Source organism: Apostichopus japonicus, chromosome 23, assembly GCF_037975245.1.
Source record: "Apostichopus japonicus isolate 1M-3 chromosome 23, ASM3797524v1, whole genome shotgun sequence".
Classification (NCBI taxonomy): domain Eukaryota; kingdom Metazoa; phylum Echinodermata; class Holothuroidea; order Aspidochirotida; family Stichopodidae; genus Apostichopus; species Apostichopus japonicus.
The window spans coordinates 180945-199407 of record NC_092583.1 but is presented as its reverse complement, the minus strand read 5'-3'; the positions used below and the strand labels follow the sequence as shown (position 1 = coordinate 199407).

Below are 18463 nucleotides of genomic sequence, written 5' to 3'. Positions count from 1 at the left end.
ACAATGCAAATTGAGCATTCACAGATTTTTACATTAACTTTTCACTAAGTGAGAGATCACATAACAGCCCTGACTCTCAAATATAAACTCTGGTTGGAATCTCAATAAGCTGGCTTCAAATACCACAGCAGTTGCAAAGAAACATTCCACCATTTATCTTCAGTTAATTATTGCAAAATGAATAAAATTCATGAGAGAAATGTAATGTCTTACAGCATGGGTAAAAACAGACAAAACTATAAAATGTGAATTTCTGTCAGTATTTTTAGCAAACTCTTCATTCAGCAAGCCTCAAGTGCCAACAAGGTTAAGGGGACAAGAGACTTATGCAAGTTATGCAATAACACAAGATTCTTCTCTAAATTACAGAAGATCAAGCGGTTTAGTCATGAGAGAATCAAACAGGAAGTGATTGTTTCTTTACTGGAGGGCGACTGTGTCTAGAAAGTTTTATAAGTTTCTTCTGTGTCTATATGCGGATTGACCAGCTTTTATTGGTTAAAATGTGACTAATTCTATCATATATTTCACCTTATAAAATGTGTCAAGTCCCCCCCCCCCCTCCCTGTCAAACTATTCCAGAGGCAAAGGCCTCAGTTCTCATGTTTCCTGTGGTAATTATAACAACTGACAACTGTCATCTTGCTTCAGCAAAGTTTTGACCGGCAAAATGTTTGAAGACAGTGGATGAGTTTCAGATTGTTTTTTTTCAGTTGCTTTTACTAGATTGTTAACATTAGTAACATCTAAGTGTAGTGGGTCTCAAAAACAGATGAGAATACAAATTGTGGTCATCTGTCATTAGTTTAGTCAAACTCTTCAGAAAGCCTCAAGTGCCAACAGGGTTGGAACCATGGGATACTTGAAAGACATGCTTACATGATTTACAATTACTTTGCCAACATATGAGCTGATTGTCTAACATAGCCTCAAAAAAACAAAGTTGGTTAAAACTAGATGGCACTAATCTTAGTGTTACAGCAAGCAGTATAAGAAATTGCCAAAAGATACTTGTTTAAGCAACTAAACAATAGCTGATTTCTGCTACGAAGTTATCATTTAATTTATACACCTTTGGCTATTACTTCAAGAGTAATTTAAGAGTAACATTGTTGTTAATTGAGGTAGTTAAATAGATACACTAACCTGTAGGAATATCGCTATGTCTCCTCTGAGGTGGTGTAGTAATTCTTTGCTGGATTCCACCAAGTTGGCTTATACTGGGTGTTAAAAGCTTGCCAATCTCCTCATGGTCAATCGAATGAGCCATTTCAAACTGTAATTGAATTAAAAAAAGAGAGACCATATGTTTGAGTGTCGGAAAATGAGGTTTTACATTTAATTGGCCAGTCGATGCCCACAGAGCAATACAAAGCACATCATTCTCAGGTTACCTAGATTTTTCTTCAGGCAATAAGATCCAGCAGTTGAAGTGACGTCAAACAGCCATAACTCATCACAACTAAGGGAATGGTTTGTCCTATCTACAGTATCAGATCCAGCAATTTGTAGTGATGTCATCATAGGGATAGCTCAACATAACTTTATATAGATACATACATATAGATACATCTATACATCATCTACATAAATCAATATATCTATAAACATCTACATATATATCTATATATCTATATATATATCTATATATCTATAAACATCTATATATCTATATATATCTATCTATATATATATATACATATATATATATATATATATATATATATATATATATATGTAAAGTTGGTTGGTTGGCGTCTATCAAACACCGACAAGGGAACCATACACAACGGATAACCCTCCCAACTGGACACCATCAAAGGAGGGAACACCGAAGAATGGCAAAAAAACCCACCAACAGAACGGACGCAAAGAGGATACACCAACAGAGGAACAATACACCAACAACCCTATAATCCCGGTAATCCCCGGTAATCCCCGGTAATCCTGACGAGGAGCCTATATATACAGGGAGCATAACTTGAAGCTATCAGTTGTCTGATGATCGCTCAACGCGCGACAAATAGGGTTGCCAACCGATCGCCAATGGCGACTAGAATTTGCGACTGGCGAGCAAAAAATGCATTACGCTCAACATTTTGGCGAGTGGCTCATTCGCTCACTGCCTTTATACGATAGGCTTACTTTAACTTGTGAGCCAATCAACAAAGGCCTATTGCCTAATGTTACACATCACAGTAGAATTAGTGAGTGCACTGTTACAAGTAGGTCGTAAGGAACAGCTCTGTTCACCAGCTCGAACCTAATTTGATACTAATCGACTAAATGATGCACAATAGGTGTAACCAAACTGGAAAACTGCAAACTTAAATAAATGCCTAACCACAACTCAAACAGGGGTAACGCATGAATATCATGTTTTAAACACTTTTGACGAAGCACAATTTAAATAGATCGTTTTGCTGTAAACAACTTACAGTAACACTAAACTACGATATCCTAAGTTAGGCCATACTACCTAGGCTTATATCACACAAACATTTTGCGAGACAAAATGGCGAGTAAATTTAATGTTTTGGCGAGTAGAATTTTAGACTCGGTCGCCAGTTGGCGAGTAGTTTTAAACATTTTTGTCGAGGCCTGATATATATATATATATATATATATATATATATATATATATATATATATATATATATATATATATATATATATATATATATATATATATATATATATATATATATATATATATATATATATATATATATATATATATATATAAATATATATATATATATATATAGATAGAGGATGGTTTGTCCTATCAATCAGGTCCAGTAAGTTGTGGTGATATGCTTATGAAGATAAATAATCAGGAATGATAAAACTTAAACATACATCCTTTACAAAGCATCTAGGTTAGGCATTAAGTTAAGAAACAATGAAGTATGAAGATATTAAGACAAAATTGATTTTGGTAGTATTCACCTCTATTAAGTCTTTTAGACTGAAGTGGAATGTGCCTGAATTGCAAATGTTACAAATAGATTTCACAACTTTATGCTATGACAGCCAAAAAGGGTTTCATCTGTACACCCTGCATAAAGCCAGGCATGTCCTTGCATAGAATAAAATCGTTAACATCCCTCCAAGACGTGATCTACGTTAGATTTCATTATTCTTCATGTTTTGTATGCCCTTGAAAAATTTATTTTAGGCATCAAAATATCGATGCATCATCTCTTAGCTACCTTAAAGAGTCCCCATACCAATTCATTCCCGATCAAAATGTTGCCTAATATCCTTTTGACATTAGAGATGGCTGGCTTCAAGAAGATATATAATGAACAACCATGAACAATCATATTTAATGTGTTTTAAAGTTCAACTGTGCTTTGATAGGTTACAATTTGATATAGTTACTGAATAATGCAGGGTCAGAAGTATTTGTTAGCGAACATTAAATACGTTTCCCTGTGTGAGGCTATGTATGTAATACATTATCATAGAATTGCAGTTGTAACAACTTTTCTCTATGACCAGATCCTATAATAACTGGAAAATCCACATGTCTATCATTTTACTGGTCCCTGAAGAATCACAAATAATCACGTTGCACTGGTGCCAGAAATATTCTTGCATTTAAGGCTGTTTGTACCAACTTAACTTTACCTACTAGATGAATAGCTGGTACAAATCCTAACAGGTACAATCATACTGACAATGTATCAATATTTGCATACACTTGACACTTGACACGCTTGTCATTTTTTTTGCTAATTGGCAACAAAGTGAACTGATATGAATACCATATGGATAGCATAAATACTTTCTCATCATCTACATGTTTGTCTAAATGTTTGTATGAGGTGCATGTACCATCCAGGCCTGCTGTAGCTGGGTGTGAATTTCTTTCTTGCTTGAGGGAGGGGCACAATGTTTCCTGATGTCTGTCCTGAGAGAGGTGTTAAAGGGAGAAATTTCCTTCCCCACTGGGAAATATTTGTTTAGGTTAAAGGGCATCTATGATGCAAATTTGTGCTAGCAATTCCCTCATTTAAAGTACATTCATTTTTTTCTGAATTAACATTTAGCCATCTGGATGCAAGTCTGATTTTCTCATACTTTATTTTTGTTTGGGGATGGGGGGGGGGAGGAAAACGGAAGGAGGATAATTTGTCCTGTGTACCCCATCCCATTGATTAATCGATAAACCTTACACCTGCTTCCACAATTCCCTAATTCATTTCCACAAAACCTTGTCTAGCACACCTACAACTGTAGACAATTATTTGACCTGGCATGGACTCTGACACTGGATAGCTTTACTCTTGAAAAATAGTGAATTGACATTGAATGAATTGATATTTTGATGTCAAGTAAGCAAAGAATATAGATAACAACAGAGAATAAAAAAATACTTGTAAATGATGTTTAACCAGATAAAACTAGTACTACCTAGGTTGAGCTCAAATTTATTTCTCATATATGCAACTTATACAGATATATTCACAAAAGCATTAAACAAAGAATACTACATATGAAGGACACAACTCTAGTGACCTTTAAGTAATTATCAATTAATTAACAACAACAAAGGATAAGAATAGACAAATACAGGAGAGAAAAGAGGTCCTGCATGGAATCTAGAGCCATCAAGCACTGTTACCAGTTCATGTCCCTGTTTTTATCTAGAGCCACCAAGCACTGTTACCAGTTCATGTCCCTGTTTTTATCTAGAGCCACCAAGCACTGTTACCAGTTCATGTCCCTGATTTTATCTAGAGCCACCAAGCACTGTTACCAGTTCATGTCCCTGTTTTTATCTAGAGCCACCAAGCACTGTTACCAGTTCATGTCCCTGTTTTTATCTAGAGCCACCAAGCACTGTTACCAGTTCATGTCCCTGTCTTTATCTAGAGCCACCAAGCACTGTTACCAGTTCATGTCCCTGTTTTTATCTAGAGCCACCAAGCACTGTTAATATAAGTAATGAATAATGGAAAACTTGACTGGGAAATTCAAAGCAATTTATGTCTAGGATGGGATCCCAGTCTAGCTATAAATATCTTTGCTCTTTTCCATTAAATAAAAATTGATGGTTCTAAACAGTGTTTATCACACCTGAAAAGTATGATGCTAATTGACAAGATATATTTATCTATCATTTGCAGCAAGGAGGAAGCTAATTGGGTGGCTATACTGGCTGACATATACTGGCTGAGATATACTGTACTAGCTGAGATATGGCAAAAGAAAGCCCCCTCCTCCACAGCAGTTTAGTATAGCTGGACAAAGTTTGGATGATGTGTGAAGAGGGAAGGAACTACCTGTTTATCCTTTATGAATCTTTCTAATTTCTCATTACTCAAAAGACACTTTTTTTAAATTGTTTACAGGCTATTCATGACCTGCCAAGCTGTTGAGTAGTATGACATTTATAGCTGCCATTACATCTGTGGTCTAGTGTGGAAAGTGTAGTGCATCAATTTCACTCGTCATCTAGTGATTACCCTACACATGATTAGACTTAGGAGGAAACAATTTGGTATATTGCTCTAAAAGGACCTCCTCTCATTAAGAAAATGGACATTCACTGACAATGAATGATGATAGGGCCTGCGAAGGGGGTTAAAAGACTTTGAAAGAATCAAAGACACGTCTCTCAAAGTTGTAAATTTTTTATGTTTAACTTAGAAGACATCAAAGTTGCAAAGTAAAATATTCTGGTTTAAGGCTAGACTATGGAATATGATGGCATATTGTTAACCTTAGCTTGAAAAACAAATGTAATCAAGTTCTTGACTGAGACACAAATGTTCACTTCTAGAACATTTCAGCTGAAATGTTATGACAACATTATATACTGCTTCACAACCTCTTCATATCTACTGTATTAATAATTAAGTGTCAACTTCCAGGAAGGTCCCAAGCTAACTCAATGGTGGTTCATATCCACTGATGATCTTTAAGAATCTTTATCAAAACTCAAATCAATCCCACAATAAGTATTCTTATAAATTCCACAATAAGTATTCTTATAAATTAACTGCCCTCCAGGCCAACTAACATGCACCAACACTTCCAAATAACACATAAATATATATACGTATTAAATATATACAAACTTACAAAGTATTGCTCTGTCCCTCTTTCCCTTTTTCCATAAATTTTAGATTCCACAAACAGTTTATTTGAATGAATAAAATGGAGCCTTCTCCTTCTAATTTCAATTTGTAGTCTACAATTCACCATCTGCTACTTCACATTTACATGAAGCGGTGCACCCTTCTCTGTGATGTAGCTATAACTCCTATATGCATAAATATATTGTAGCCAACATTTGAACTAATGGAATGTTGTAAGTAATCATTTTAAAGAGGTTATGAAATGGAAAAATGTTTCTTTATCATCGTATTCTGTACACTCGTAGCTTTCCAATGATACCCAATTTGTGTCAAACGAAGCTTGCATCCTCGAGGAATAAACGATCAAAAATTTGAGGGTAATAAAAACTTTCTAAAAATTGTTGTATTTACGGTTTATGCGGCGTGACGTCAGTCGAGGAACTCAGCTCATTTCCGAGACACTATGTTTACATTCTTAAACGTCTAAGAACACACAACATTACACTGTTGCAGTGCTCCGTAGTAATTGAGATTTGGTGTTTGGGGTTTTGTTTTTACGTAAATTTATCTCGTAACTGTTAAATATGCCGAGCCGATATGTGGTATCAGGTTGCTCCACCACAAGTAAAGAGGGATTTCTACTGCAAGCTTTTCCAAAAGACGACAGAGATCGAAGAATTTGAAGACGACTCACTCAAAACACTACACAAACACAACATTACGAGTGCCTGTAGGCCTATACTGTTGCCAAATTACTTGTTATGACCATAGCCTAGGCCTCCTTGATACAGCAAATGATGATTATTTTATGGTTACAGTACCTAACATTTTGCACAAATTTTAAAGCCAGTTGGTTTGAGAACAATCAATACTAGATCTGCAAGTTTTCTTTTGTGGTAAAACTGGCGTTGTGTTGTGATTTTACTTAACAGTTGAATGATACAATTACACAGGCTAGCCTGTTATACAACGTCTATTAGTTAGGTCTAGACCCCATGTTACCACTAATAGTACTATAAGGTTGCACTGTACAGAATGTCACATTTTCCTTGCACTGTAAGACACAAAATTCTAGAAGCTTTGCTACAAAGTTCAGTAGCAGGATCATCGACATTCGAGATAATTTAATTCATATGATGGTCTTAATAACGGTGGTTTTGATTATGCTCAACCGACCAGTTTCGGTTCAGGGTCGTCCAACCGTTCTGCTCGGGGACTTTGCTCGGCAGCGACGCGTCTCGGCCATCGGGATCATTTTACAATTATTCTGCAAGGGGCTCAATTGATAGGGAAAAACACCGATATTATCTTCATCACCCTCAAAACTATTTCCTTCTCTTCTTCCTCAAAAATATAATTTTCGTCAAAGCTTACGAATGTCCTGAGAGGGGAAGTCCTATTACCTCGGAATTGCAAGTTTCGGGAGAAGACATTTTCAATTGATGAGAAGAGTGTTGTGGTTACGTGTAGTGAACTGTATAACGCCGTATCGGTAAACAGCGGGGAGTCGGCTTTGGCTTAAATGGTTCCTTTGATGACGTCAGATGAACTGCGGTGGGCAGCTTTTTTTTTTTTTTTACGAGTGGCAGCTCAAGAGATCCCTATGGAATACTTTGACAGCGAATGTCTGGCGTTTGAAGCCGTATTTGTTGAAAGTTGTGCATGGGTGGTGTTGTAGTAATGTAGATAAACCATTCCAAGACATGAACATTTTTCCTTTCATAACCTTTTTAAGCTTTAATAAAATTTACATTATGTATTGATACTGATACTTTGTAGTGTTTCATTTCCTGTTTATTCATTATTTTTCTCCTCTATCACTTCTCTGCTGCAAACTTATTTCCAGAATAATGATAAAATTTGGAGCCCAAGCTGTGTAACCATAGCTTCAAAGTGCTAGATTCACGTTCCCATAATTAGCTGGATCAGTTTCACTTGATAATTATTTGTCCCTTCAAATCAATTTTTTCAAGCAAAGTAGAGCTATTCATGCCAAGAGTTTGATGCTCATCATGGTAACAGTGCTTCGGGAAATATTGCAGTCTGGAGAAAACAAAATTTGCGGAGATAGAATTTCACAAAACTACCAAAAGGTGACGTATCAATCCATGAGATAGATAAACATCTGATCAAAACTTGTCAGATGTAGCGTTAACTTTCGCTGCAGTTGTGAGAGTTATGATGACTCAAACAGCCGGAGCATTTCTGTATAAGTTTAAGAGTTTGTTATAAGGTTTGTCATTAAGGCTTACTATGATTCTTTAACATGAGTTTTACCATTTGTTTAAGGTTATAGTCACTGAAGGCCGTTGTGTTTCTCTGACCTAAGTACAAATTGTCAAAAGGTTTGTCAAGGAAGGTTCATCTGATTTTTTTAACTTGGGTATAGTTTGTTAAGTTTGTTGAGGAAGGCTCATTATGATTCTTTAACATAAGTGTAGGCTCACTGTGATTCTCTGACTTGGGTATAGTTTGTTAAGTTTGTTGAGGAAGGCTCATTATGATTCTTTAACATAAGTGTAGGCTCACTGTGATTCTCTGACTTGGGTATAGTTTGTTAAGTTTGTTGAGGAAGGCTCATTATGATTCTTTAACATAAGTGTAGGCTCACTGTGATTCTCTGACTTGGGTATAGTATGTTAAGTTTGTTGAGAAAGGCTCATTATGATTATAATTGTAGGCTCACTGTGATTCTCTGACTTGGGTATAGTTTGTAATAAATAAGCAACATACCAATTGAACAATTTGTTTTTTTGCTCATGCAAATTATCCTAGATTTTGTGCACAAAAAATACCATCAAATGTTATAGCACAAATCAACCATTTAATATCAGAACACATCAGTTTACTCTCTTGCATTGCATGGGCTGAGAATTCTGTTAGTTACAGAGATTGGGAAGTTTTATGACTGCTATAAAGTGAGAGTAAGAAAACTCAGAATATGACTGCTCCATTTCCTACATTATTTAGTTTCATCATTCTTTTTTACTTCCAACCCAGCAAGCAGCTTAATGCAGGATCCTACAGGATCATGTGTTCATTTATTTAGGGTACTGCAAGATCACATGAATCATGTGTTCATCCTTCTCAATGCAGGGTACTGCAGGATCACATGAACCATGTGTTCATCCTCTGTTCATTAATGAAGGATACTTCAGGATCAAGTAAAATCAAGTGTATATTCATCTGTTCATTAATGAAGGATACTGTGCAGGATCACATGAATCATGTGTTCATCCTCTGTCCATTAATGCAGGGTACTGCAGGATCATGTGAATCATGTGTTCATCCTCTGTTCATTAATGCAGGGTACTGCAGGATCACATGAATCATGTGTTCATCCTCTGTTCATTAATGAAGGGTACCGCAGGATCACATGAATCATGTGTTCATCCTCTGTTCATTAATGAAGGATACTGCAGGATCATGTGAATCATGTGTTCATCCTCTGCTCCTTAATGAATCATTAATGAAGGGTACTGCAGGATCACATGTATCATGTGTTCATCCTCTGTTCATTAATGAAGGGTACTGCAGGATCACATGAATCATGTGTTCATCCTCTGTTCATTGATGAAGGATACTGCAGGATCATGTGAATCATGTGTTCATCATCTGTTCATTAATGAAGGATACTGCAGGATCACATGAATCATGTGTTCATCCTCTGTTCATTAATGAAGGATACTGCAGGATCACATGAATCATGTGTTCATCCTCTGTTCATTAATGAAGGATACTGCAGGATCATGTGAATCATGTGTTCATCCTCTGCTCCTTAATGAATCATTAATGAAGGGTACTGCAGGATCACATGTATCATGTGTTCATCCTCTGTTCATTAATGAAGGGTACTGCAGGATCACATGAATCATGTGTTCATCCTCTGTTCATTAATGAAGGATACTGTGCAGGATCACATGAATCATGTGTTCATCATCTGTTCATTAATGAAGGGTACTGCAGGATCACATGAATCATGTGTTCATCCTCTGTTCATTAATGAAGGGTACTGCAGGATCACATGAATCATGTGTTCATCCTCTGTTCATTAATGAAGGATACTGCAGGATCATGTGTTCATCCTCTGTTCATTAATGAAGGGTACTGCAGGATCATGTGAATCATGTGTTCATCCTCTGTTCATTAATGAAGGGTACTGCAGGATCACATGAATCATGTGTTCATCCTCTGTTCATTAATGAAGGGTACTGCAGGATCACATGTATCATGTGTTCATCCTCTGTTCATTAATGAAGGATACTGTGCAGGATCACATGAATCATGTGTTCATCATCTGTTCATTAATGAAGGGTACTGCAGGATCACATGAATCATGTGTTCATCCTCTGTTCATTAATGAAGGGTACTGCAGGATCACATGAATCATGTGTTCATCCTCTGTTCATTAATGAAGGGTACTGCAGGATCATGTGAATCATGTGTTCATCCTCTGTTCATTAATGAAGGGTACTGCAGGATCACATGTATCATGTGTTCATCCTCTGTTCATTAATGAAGGGTACTGCAGGATTACATGTATCATATGTTCATCCTCTGTTCATTAATGAAGGGTACTGCAGGATCACATGTATCATGTGTTCATCCTCTGTTCATTAATGAAGGGTACTGCAGGATCACATGAATCATGTGTTCATCCTCTGCTCCTCTTATTCAGAGTTTCCAATTGCAGGAATCTGTAAACTTCTTTCGTTTCTACAGCAGTGTTTTACCCTGTAATAGGATCATATAAAGCAATCTGCAGTATCAACCATCCATGAGGGAATTCCAGGAACAAATCTGCCACATTCTTTTAGCAGGCGAACTGTGAATAATAGTTTGTTACTTTGGAGATTTAAGAATGATTGTAAGTGGCCATGCACAACCAATCCTTGCAGATCCTAGACTGAATTCAATGCATTCACAGTTATCAGCCTATGATGAAATCTTTGCTACACAGCAAGATGAAGCTGAGCATGGTAGTAGCTACAGAGCTTCATAATGAAGGTGCATATTCAATAAACTGAACCTATAGACAAAATTATGACATGTATACAGGTCTTCTGCAACTTACTCTTACTGCTAAAGTATATTAATCCTATTTAAGGACAAAGTTTTAATGTTTGTTTATTTTTGCAGTTATCTCTGTTGATTATGGTATTATTATGGGCTTCAGTGTTTGAGAGATGGAATATTAAATTCAAAAATGAAACAGCTGCTTTGAAGCTACTTCTTAAAGTAACCTTTCACATGTCATTTGTCATAACATCATTAAAGGTACTGTATCCTTCTTACTGTTACAATGTCATTCAATTTACAGTATCATCTATAAAGGAACTTATCACATGTTATTTACTGTAACCATATCTTTAAATGTATTATATCTCAAAGTAATATCACATCATATGTCTGTTATTGTCACGGTCATATAATTGTGGAATTGATGTCATGTACCTTAAGATGAAGCTGATATCAATCTTAAACCAAAACCAATTATCAATCAGTCACTCTCCTCCTCTCAAATCCTGACAACACCATTCATAGGGTACACACTACAGATCTATAAAGGGATGCTAATGCATCACTGTAGGGTTAGAAACCATCATATCTGGAAACAAGAAATGGAAGAACAGAATGAGCACAATCACTCACTGCCAAGGTATAAATCCAGTGGCATAACATCATATAGACTACAAGATGTGGGTCACTGAAATACCACATATACTCCCTAACTATGTTGATAACACCTCATTCGTCATATTACAATATCTATTCACATTGAACAGAAAGTGTGCACATCAAAGCAGACTACCTATTGCTCCAAAGTTGTATTTGATATTAACTGTTTTAATATGAGGTTCTGTACGCAGGATGAAGATGAGAAGGTACTATACTCAAAATGAAGATGAGGTATGTACTATACTCAACATGAGGAGGTATTATACTCAATATGAGGATATACTATACTCAATATGAGATGATACTATACTCAATATGAGGTGGTGCTATACCCAAGATAAAGACCAGATACTATATCCAATATGAGGAGGTATTATACTCAATATGAGGAAGTACTATACTCAATATGAGGAAGTGCTATACTCAATATGAGGAAGTACTGTACTCAATATGAAGTACTATACTCAATATGAGGATGTACTATACTCAATATGAGGAAGTACTATACTCAATACGAGGAAGTACTATACTCAATATGAAGTACTATACTCAATATGAGGATATACTATACTCAATATGAGATGATACTATACTCAATATGAGGTGGTGCTATACCCAAGATAAAGACCAGATACTATATCCAATATGAGGAGGTATTATACTCAATATGAGGAAGTACTATACTCAATATGAGGAAGTACTATACTCAATATGAGGAAGTACTGTACTCAATATGAGGAAGTACTGTACTCAATATGAAGTACTATACTCAATATGAGGATGTACTATACTCAACATGAGGAAGTACTATTCTCAATATGAGGAAGTACTATACTCAATATGAGGAAGTACTATAATCAATATGAGGAAGTACTGTATTCAATATGAAGTACTATACTCAATATGAGGATGTACTATACTCAATATGAGGAAGTACTACACCCAACATGAGGAGGTATTATACTCAATATGAGGGTATACTATACTCAATATGAGATGATACTATACTCAATATGAGGTGGTGCTATACCCAAGATAAAGACCAGATACTATACCCAATATGAGGAGGTATTATACCCAATATGAGGAAGTACTATACTCAATATGAGGAAGTACTATACTCAATATGAGGAAGTACTGTATTCAATATGAAGTACTATACTCAATATGAGGATGTACTATACTCAATATGAGGAAGTACTATACTCAATACGAGGAAGTACTATACTCAATATGAAGTACTATACTCAATATGAGGATATACTATACTCAATATGAGATGATACTATACTCAATATGAGGTGGTGCTATACCCAAGATAAAGACCAGATACTATATCCAATATGAGGAGGTATTATACTCAATATGAGGAAGTACTATACTCAATATGAGGAAGTACTATACTCAATATGAGGAAGTACTGTACTCAATATGAGGAAGTACTGTACTCAATATGAAGTACTATACTCAATATGAGGATGTACTATACTCAACATGAGGAAGTACTATTCTCAATATGAGGAAGTACTATACTCAATATGAGGAAGTACTATACTCAATATGAGGAAGTACTGTATTCAATATGAAGTACTATACTCAATATGAGGATGTACTATACTCAATATGAAGAAGTACTACACCCAACATGAGGAGGTATTATACTCAATATGAGGGTATACTATACTCAATATGAGATGATACTATACTCAATATGAGGTGGTGCTATACCCAAGATAAAGACCAGATACTATACCCAATATGAGGAGGTATTATACTCAATATGAGGAAGTACTATACTCAATATGAGGAAGTACTATACTCAATACGAGGAAGTACTATACTCAATATGAAGTACTATACTCAATATGAGGATGTACTATACTCAATATGAGGAAGTACTACACCCAACATGAGGAGGTATTATACTCAATATGAGGGTATACTATACTCAATATGAGATGATACTATACTCAATATGAGGTGGTGCTATACCCAAGATAAAGACCAGATACTATACCCAATATGAGGAGGTATTATACTCAATATGAGGTGATACACTCAATATGAGGAGCTATACTCAATATGAGGAGGTGCTATACTCAATATGAGAAGGTACTACTGTATACTCAATATGAAGTATTATATTCAATATGAAGTACTATACTCAATATGAGGAGGTATTATACTCAATACTGTATGAGGAGGTGCTATACTCAATATGAGGAGGTGCTATACTCAATATGAAGTACTATACTCAATATGAGGATGTACTATACTCAATATGAGGAAGTACTATACTCAATACGAGGAAGTACTATACTCAATATGAAGTACTATACTCAATATGAGGATATACTATACTCAATATGAGATGATACTATACTCAATATGAGGTGGTGCTATACCCAAGATAAAGACCAGATACTATATCCAATATGAGGAGGTATTATACTCAATATGAGGAAGTACTATACTCAATATGAGGAAGTACTATACTCAATATGAGGAAGTACTGTACTCAATATGAGGAAGTACTGTACTCAATATGAAGTACTATACTCAATATGAGGATGTACTATACTCAACATGAGGAAGTACTATTCTCAATATGAGGAAGTACTATACTCAATATGAGGAAGTACTATACTCAATATGAGGAAGTACTGTATTCAATATGAAGTACTATACTCAATATGAGGATGTACTATACTCAATATGAGGAAGTACTACACCCAACATGAGGAGGTATTATACTCAATATGAGGGTATACTATACTCAATATGAGATGATACTATACTCAATATGAGGTGGTGCTATACCCAAGATAAAGACCAGATACTATACCCAATATGAGGAGGTATTATACTCAATATGAGGAAGTACTATACTCAATATGAGGAAGTACTATACTCAATATGAGGAAGTACTGTATTCAATATGAAGTACTATACTCAATATGAGGATGTACTATACTCAATATGAGGAAGTACTATACTCAATACGAGGAAGTACTATACTCAATATGAAGTACTATACTCAATATGAGGATATACTATACTCAATATGAGATGATACTATACTCAATATGAGGTGGTGCTATACCCAAGATAAAGACCAGATACTATACCCAATATGAGGAGGTATTATACTCAATATGAGGAAGTACTATACTCAATATGAGGAAGTACTATACTCAATATGAGGAAGTACTGTATTCAATATGAAGTACTATACTCAATATGAGGATGTACTATACTCAATATGAGATGATACTATACTCAATATGAGGTGGTGCTATACCCAAGATAAAGACCAGATACTATATCCAATATGAGGAGGTATTATACTCAATATGAGGAAGTACTATACTCAATATGAGGAAGTACTATACTCAATATGAGGAAGTACTGTACTCAATATGAGGAAGTACTGTACTCAATATGAAGTACTATACTCAATATGAGGATGTACTATACTCAACATGAGGAAGTACTATTCTCAATATGAGGAAGTACTATACTCAATATGAGGAAGTACTATACTCAATATGAGGAAGTACTATACTCAATATGAGGAAGTACTGTATTCAATATGAAGTACTATACTCAATATGAGGATGTACTATACTCAATATGAGGAAGTACTACACCCAACATGAGGAGGTATTATACTCAATATGAGGGTATACTATACTCAATATGAGATGATACTATACTCAATATGAGGTGGTGCTATACCCAAGATAAAGACCAGATACTATACCCAATATGAGGAGGTATTATACTCAATATGAGGAAGTACTATACTCAATATGAGGAAGTACTATACTCAATATGAGGAAGTACTGTATTCAATATGAAGTACTATACCCAATATGAGGAGGTATTATACTCAATATGAGGAGGTGCTATACTCCATATGAGGAAGTACTATACTAAATATGAGGAGGTACTATATTCACTATGAGAAGGTACTATACTCAATATGAAGTACTATTCTCAATATGAGGAGGTTCTACACTCAATATGAAGTACTAGACTAAATATGAGTAGGTGCTATACTCAATATGAAGTACTAAACTCAATATGAGGTGGTGCTACACTCAATATGAAGTACTATTCTCAATACAAGGAGGTACTATACTCAATATGAAGTACTATTCTCAATATGAGGAGGTGCTACACTCAATATGAAGTACTATTCTCAATATGAGGTGATGCTATACTCAATATGAAGTACTTTACTCAATATGAGGAGGTACTATTCTCAATATGAGGGGGTACTATACTCAATATGAGGATGTATTGACCATAGCATATTGAGACAGTGGACAGCCATCACCAAGCATCCTCCTATATTTCACTACTGTAGTCAGCTTTTATAATTTAAGACATATTACAGAGATAATTGCACTTGTTCAGACAAAATGTATTGTTAAAATGAAGAAAGTTTTAAAAAGTTATACGGCACTTGCTGACACATTGGCAATGTTCCCATGTACCTCAGTGTTGTCATGAGGTATAATGTGCTGAAGAAAATAAAAGGAAGCAAATATATAAAAACTTGCTCAATAAATAATAGATGTCACACCATGATCATAAAAACTGGAACTATATATTTTTTTGAATTCCATTGAGGAGTAAAAGATTTGTTAGTTTGATAATAATATGTGGTTGTATGTGTGTGATTGAGTGAGTGTGTGTGTGTTTTGGGGATCATTCTTTCTACTACTAAGAGTAATGTTGCATCTACTGTAACTGGATGAAAGCAACTTGAAATCTTTGTATCTGTCTGTGCCTAAATTTTTGTGTCTGGGATTTAAGATACTGCTACACAAACTGTTTCTGATCCACCCAGCAATTATCAATGGGTAGCTTGGCCCTCAGCCAAAACTATTGCACAGCATCACAACTCTATTTTCAATGTTTACTGAAAATATTGTGGTATTGTCTCCATGCAAACTATGACCTATGCTTAAAGCTGGAATATGAAGAGAAAGTAAAGTAACTGTAACTGCCATGTACAATCATACATTTGAAAAAAAAATTCTGAATAATTCAGTCCAGCTTTTGATTTAATAGTACTTTACCATTGGCCTACTGCCAATGCTTCCTACTCAACCATTTCTTTTATGTATTTCTGGTATGTTTTAAGGTTTTTGTGGTAGTTTTTGTCTAATCCAATATCAATACGTTGGACTCACAAATCCATGGAATGGAAATAAGTATTTCCTCTGTCAAGAACTGGACAAAAATACATCAAATGAAATGTTTCTTCATTTTTTAGAGACTTTTACTTTCCAGTCCCGCTTTAGCTCCGTTTTACCCTTCTGCTCGATTAATTACTTCTCTCCATGTGCAGGTTTTCTATTTATATGGAAAGTACAAAAAGTATTCCTCCATGTTGCTTAGCATCATTGCCTACTTGAAGCCAATTTATTGTGATCTAGGGTAAAATGTTTAAAATCTTTTGCTATTCCTGGTAAAATATACATTGTGCACTGTAAGCACTTGATGTCAAACCAAATTTCCGAACATTTTCTTAATTCTATGGAGCATGTGCTCAATTTCTTCAGCTGTGCTATTAAGTTGCATGTAACTTTTGTGTAGCTTCCCACTGTAAGTGATATTACCTTAAGCCCAACTAAAGATGATAGTCAACTGTACCATTAATGTACATGTTATGAAATATTCATTAGTGTGTGTAATAAAATTTATGAAGGTTGAAGCATTATTTTGTCATCTGTACTTTTAATGCTTCTTTCAAATGTATTACTTCTTTTCAATCAACGAAATGTTTGATAATTTTGCCCAGACCTATCTACAGTAGGATACTGCTTCTAGTATATTGTTGAATAAAAACAATGTCCTCCAATAGCAAGTCAAGTTAAATAGAAACCAAGATAATTTAATAGTATCTGTAATAATAGTGCTATAAAGCCAAAGTTAAAGGGTGTGAAGACTCGCACAAAAAGAAACGTCTAATGCCTGTAATCTGACCTAGTTTTGAATGAGGTGTAACAGAAGTGTTAGACACCACCATACAGTAGATCCCAAAAAATACACACACACAGCTTGCTACCATCGGTAATTAGACACTAGTGTACAGTCAGTACATACAGCTGCATTCAATACCCACAGCACAATGTATAAACGATACAGCGATGGACATCTCAGGTCCAGCTAAAGATAACAATGTATCACGTTTCATTACTGTCTGCATTTTGTAGCGACACGAACAAAACGTCACTTGCAAGCAATGGAAAGTTAACTTTTTCAGATGGCCGCACGCGGTTTGGGGCGAGTCTTCAATGCCTTTAAATTACTAGCTTACTGTAAGCTTCCACCCAATATTTTAAAGATTTAATACCTGATAATTTAGACAAACACTATAAATGCTTTAACATCAGATTAATCCCATATTTGAGGATGCTGGAAACATGTTATTGTTCTTCACACCAATTAAATCAAAATGTATAGAGACAATTACACAGTATGTGGGATTTTGTGTACCAGGTGAATTATGTTAATCACAAACATACTATTAAATTGGTTTGTTTCCTCCACAAACGTAGCACTATTACTTCCAAATGTTAGATACATATAGGTTTAACACGCATGGGCTGTCAATATCATATTTGTAGCATTCACAAAATCCATATACCTGCCTGCATGCTTCCTGAAATAAAACA

At 35.3% G+C, this 18463-nt stretch overlaps 1 protein-coding gene across 10 annotated transcripts in view; it reads right to left on the bottom strand.

Annotated features, from left to right (window-relative positions):
- Positions 1-18463, bottom strand: part of LOC139964611 (band 3 anion transport protein-like) — a 146277-nt gene that overhangs the window by 87908 nt on the left and 39906 nt on the right. For all 10 annotated transcript variants that reach the window (XM_071966352.1, XM_071966354.1, XM_071966353.1 and 7 more), the window contains one exon: positions 1147-1276. In XM_071966352.1, coding sequence (XP_071822453.1) covers positions 1147-1270 — 124 coding nt within the window. In that variant the 5' untranslated portion in view covers positions 1271-1276. The remainder of the gene's footprint in view (positions 1-1146; positions 1277-18463) is intronic.